Source organism: Mirounga angustirostris, unplaced genomic scaffold (genome assembly GCF_029215605.1).
Source record: "Mirounga angustirostris isolate CCGP_5_RB_7025 unplaced genomic scaffold, mMirAng1.0.hap1 SCAF_7, whole genome shotgun sequence".
Taxonomy (NCBI): domain Eukaryota; kingdom Metazoa; phylum Chordata; class Mammalia; order Carnivora; family Phocidae; genus Mirounga; species Mirounga angustirostris.
Genome location: NW_026991715.1, coordinates 3513330 through 3517932, shown reverse-complemented (window position 1 = coordinate 3517932; position 4603 = coordinate 3513330). Strand labels below are relative to the sequence as shown.

At 34.8% G+C, this 4603-nt stretch overlaps 1 protein-coding gene across 1 annotated transcript; it reads left to right on the top strand.

The window, feature by feature from the left end:
- Positions 1-1233: 1233 nt before the first annotated feature.
- On the top strand, positions 1234-2182 carry LOC123842084 (olfactory receptor 14A16-like). Its single transcript, XM_045871510.2, is given in 2 exon segments — positions 1234-1512; positions 1514-2182. Coding segments are annotated over 2 exon segments (948 nt in total).
- The last annotated feature ends 2421 nt before the right edge of the window (positions 2183-4603 follow it).

Genomic DNA, 4603 nt, shown 5'->3' with positions numbered 1-4603 from the left:
AGGAATTTTTATCCTATTGGACAAAAGGTCCAGCTTTTCAACTTTTCTTCCTATGTGCGAATGTGTCCTTTATTAGCCTAACTTTTATTGTTAAGTTTCACAGTGTTTTAAATAACTGACTCTCTCCTAAAATTAGGGAAACTCGATTTGCATTAGGCAAGAGAATTTCTTCCAAACCTCTATGCATCTTCTGTAACATTCCGAGTGTTATTCCAGTGCTCTTGATATGTTTAAGCATGTAAATTTACTTCACCTTCTTGCATTCCACTTCCCTTTACGAAAATAAGGTATTTGAATTTTGATTAATTTTAAAATAGGTATTTTAATTTTGATTATTAGTTGCATAGTAGGCATGTGTCCTTACTGAAGGAAAATAACTAAATCATAATAAATACTTCCAGGATTTTATTGGCTTTTAGCCAATAAAGCCTAAAGCATTTATATAAATGTTAGTGATTATATTATAACCTTGATTCCATTGAAGTTGTACATTATTATCATATCATTGTCACAGAAAAAAAATACAAAGACAATTTTTAGTTCTACCCATCTCTTCCCTCCCATTTACCTATGCTATAATAGGATAGAGAAAAGTAGAGGAAGAAATAATCTCCCAGTTATTCATAGTAAGTCTTCAAATCATAAGAGAGACTTTTAACTATGGAAAACAAACTGAGGGTTGCTGGAAGGGAGGTGGGTGAGGGGATGTGCTTAATGGGTCATGGGTATTAAGGAGGGCACTTGTTGGGTAAGCACTGGGAATTGTATGTAAGTGAAGAATCATTAAATTATACTCCAGAAACTAATATTACACTATGTATTAACTAACTAGAATTTAAATAAAAACTTGAAACATTAAAAAACAAAAATACCAAGAACACAGTTCACATTGAACTAAATCAAATTTCTGAGAATAGGTAAACAAATTACTCTATTTTATTCCAAATTTCCCTGCTACTTTTTAATCTATTCCAGCAAAGTAAAATGAATATGTGAGGTAGTATTGGTCAGTTTTATGCATAAATTTTAGGCTATTACAAGAAAAAATATTCTAATCTGCCTTAATGATGATCTTAATATATTTTTTCTACACGCATTGAAGAAATTATAGTTTGCAAGATATGCTTTACCCCAGGAATAACTTCACAATCAGTGAATAACAGAACCAATGAAAAGAGACAGATTCTGAAGATTCAAGAAAATGTTTCTTATGTTTCAAAAAAAAAAATCATCATGCCTGAGAAATTAACCAATGTGACCCTAATAACAACATTCTTGCTCATGGGATTCCCTGAGGATCAGGTGCTACAGAGACTTTATGCTGCATTCTTCTCCCTGGTTTACCTGGTGGCGCTGATGGGGAACCTCCTCATTATCACCCTCACCATCATTGACCAGCATCTCCAAACCCCCATGTACTTCTTCCTGAAGAATTTGTCTTTGATTGATATCTGTTACATCTCTGTCACTGTCCCCAAATCCGTCATGAACTCTCTGACCAACAGCCATTCCCATCTCCTTCGTGGGATGTGCCTCACAGGTTTTCCTTCTTGTTTTCTTTGCTGGCACAGAGTTTGCCCTCCTTCTGGTGATGTCCTATGATCGCTATGCAGCCATCTGCTGTCCTCTGCACTATGAGGCCCTCATGAATAGAGGTGTCTGTGTGCAGATGGTGAGAGCATCATGGTTCAGTGGGTGTGTCTATGGATCCATCCATGTAGCAGGCACATTTTCTGTCCATTTCTGTGGCTCCAACATAGTGCATCAATTCTTCTGTGACATTCCATCATTGCTCATGCTTGCTTGTTCTGGGGAGCAGATTCTAGAATATGTGTTAATTATTGTTAGTTTATGTTTTGTTTTTGTGTGTTTTACTCTCATGGTTGCTTCCTATGTTTATATTGTGTCCACTGTCCTAAGAATCCCTTCTTCACAAGGCAGGTTTAAAACCTTCTCCACCTGCATGCCCCATCTCACTGTGGTAACCTTGTTCCTCTCTTCTGGATTTATTGCATATTTAGGTTTAAACTCAAAATCCCCATCATCACTGAACCGCTTTATGCATGTGTTATATTCTCTGTTACCTCCCAGCCTGAATCCTGTTATTTACAGCCTGAGAAACAGGGATATGAAAGTGGCCCTTGGAAAAATTTTTGGTGAAAAAATGACACCAACTATATAAGTACTCATAATATCAATGACTCTGATATCTACTAATGTGCATCAAGTTTTTGGTTTATACAAGTAATTTGATAATCACAAGTAAAATAGTTTCAAATACAAATACACATAATTTCAAAGTATTTTGTCTATACAAATTGCTGTGTTGTTATTAGATACCTACTGTATCATTGGTGCTGCTCCATAGGATGCTACATTTATATGGCGAGATGGGTCTGAATGTAGTGGAGTGTCTTGCATATACAAATGCTATCCACTCACTCATTCATCCTCTCCCTGGGGTAATCCCTTCTCCAAAGTACCAGTCACATACTGGTGAGGGAATCGCCCACATCTTGATAAGTGCTGTGCAGGCTGAGTATGAAGATACTTTGGAAATAGGTTTCCTGATGGCAGAGTTTAACTACCATGGAGAAGGCCAGTAGCTCTGGATCAACAAAATCTTTGTTGATGTCTTTTGATCATGTTCTATTTAAGACAAAAATGCTTTGACAATCTGTGAAGCTTTCACTTGATCTGTATATCTGACAAAAAATCTGCATTGGTAATTCAGGCCCTCATTTTCTTAAGAGCTCTGAAACAATTAAATGTCCTAAAAAACAGTGAAGGTAGGATAGGCATTGTGGGTTCTGAAGAATTGTCAACAAGTCTGCTCAAAATCAATTGTAATTTTCCTAGCCTCATATTTCTCACATAGTACTGGAGACATGTTTCTTTTTAACATGACGTTAAGCATCGTTAGAAACACTATTTGTAAAGTTTATCCACAGAAAAAAAATTGATTATACAACTTAGTTATAATGATGTCAAAGTATATTGTGTATCAGAATCAGATATACTGTTTGTAAAATAATTTCCCCCTTTATATAAAGATCAGATGTATCAAAATCATGGTTATAAAGACTAAGTTTTTAATAAGCAAGATAATAGAGAGTATACACATTCTAAGGTTTCACTATTAGTCCTATGTATACAAGGATACAAATGCCAGTCAGTCTAGAAGGAAAGCCATAGAATATGTAAATGAGAAGCTGTGAGAAATTTTTTAAAGGAATGGTATGGAATATATTTGTGGACAGTTTAGACAAAATTTACGAGAGATAAATGTGGAATAAACTGAACCAATTCAAAGGCTATTGCTCCAAATTAGGAACTAAATGAGTCAGTTACAATAAGAATAGATGGTGATTTGGATAAAATTCCAAATATTAAATGATAATGTTGGGCAAGAAATAATCAAATTCCTAAAAAATGCTAATCTATGCATGATCATGCTATTTATTTTTTTAAGATTTTTCTTTATTTGTCAGAGAGAGAGAGAAGCGGGGGCAACAGTAGGCATAGGGAGAAGAAGCCTTCCTGCTGAGCAAGGAGGCTGAAGCAGGACTGGATCCCAGGTCTCTGGGATTGTGACCTGAGCTGAAGGCAGACACTTAACCGACTGAGTCACCCAGGCATCCCTGGTCATGCTATTTATAAAATAAATTTATACTAATGTATAAAATAATTGTGTAAATTTAAACAAAATCATATTCTTTTTTTAAAAAAGATTTTATTTATTTATTTGAGAGAGAGAGAATGAGAGACAGAGAGCATGAGAGGGAGGAGGGTCAGAGGGAGAAGCAGACTCCCCGCCGAGCAGGGAGCCCAATGCGGGACTCGATCCCAGGACTCCAGGATCCTGACCTGAGCCGAAGGCAGTCGCTTAACCAACTGAGCCACCCAGGCGCCCCAACAAAATCATATTCTTAAATACAGTAGCATGCATCAAATGAAGTAAATACACTTGCATACAGAATTTATATCATTAATGAAAATGAGAAAGCATAAATATAGGAAGAATAGTAAAGTAAGCTTGATTCATCATGAAAAAATCAATCTTATTAGGTGTCTAAAATATACCAGATCACTTGGTTCAAATTTCAGACTGAATACAACTAAACAGAATTCCTTTAAATATTTTCTGATATATTTGGTCTTTTTTTTTTTTAAATAGAATTCTTTTTGGACTTACTGTGCTAATAGTTCTTTCTTTTCTCTTTCACAGAAATAAACGTTGGTGTTTATTGTAGGCTGTGCTTTTTGTCATAAAGTTGATCATTTTTTGTTTGAAAATATTATTTTAAACAGAAAGTTTTATTATTTCCTTTTTCTATTGTGAAAGCATCTTGTAGTTTGGGTGCACAAAACTTGGTATTATTATTTACTTTGTCAAAGAATTGTGCTGTTTGGTTTTTACTTTTTTAATGTGAACAAGCGTATACTAATTTGTTTACAATATACAAAGACACACACAAGATTTCCTCATCGTCTGGTAAAATGTAACTATATTGGCTTTTTTCCAATTTACTGAGATATAATTATAAATAGCATTGTATAAGTTTAGGGTGTGCAACATATTGATTTAAAATTGTAATTTTAT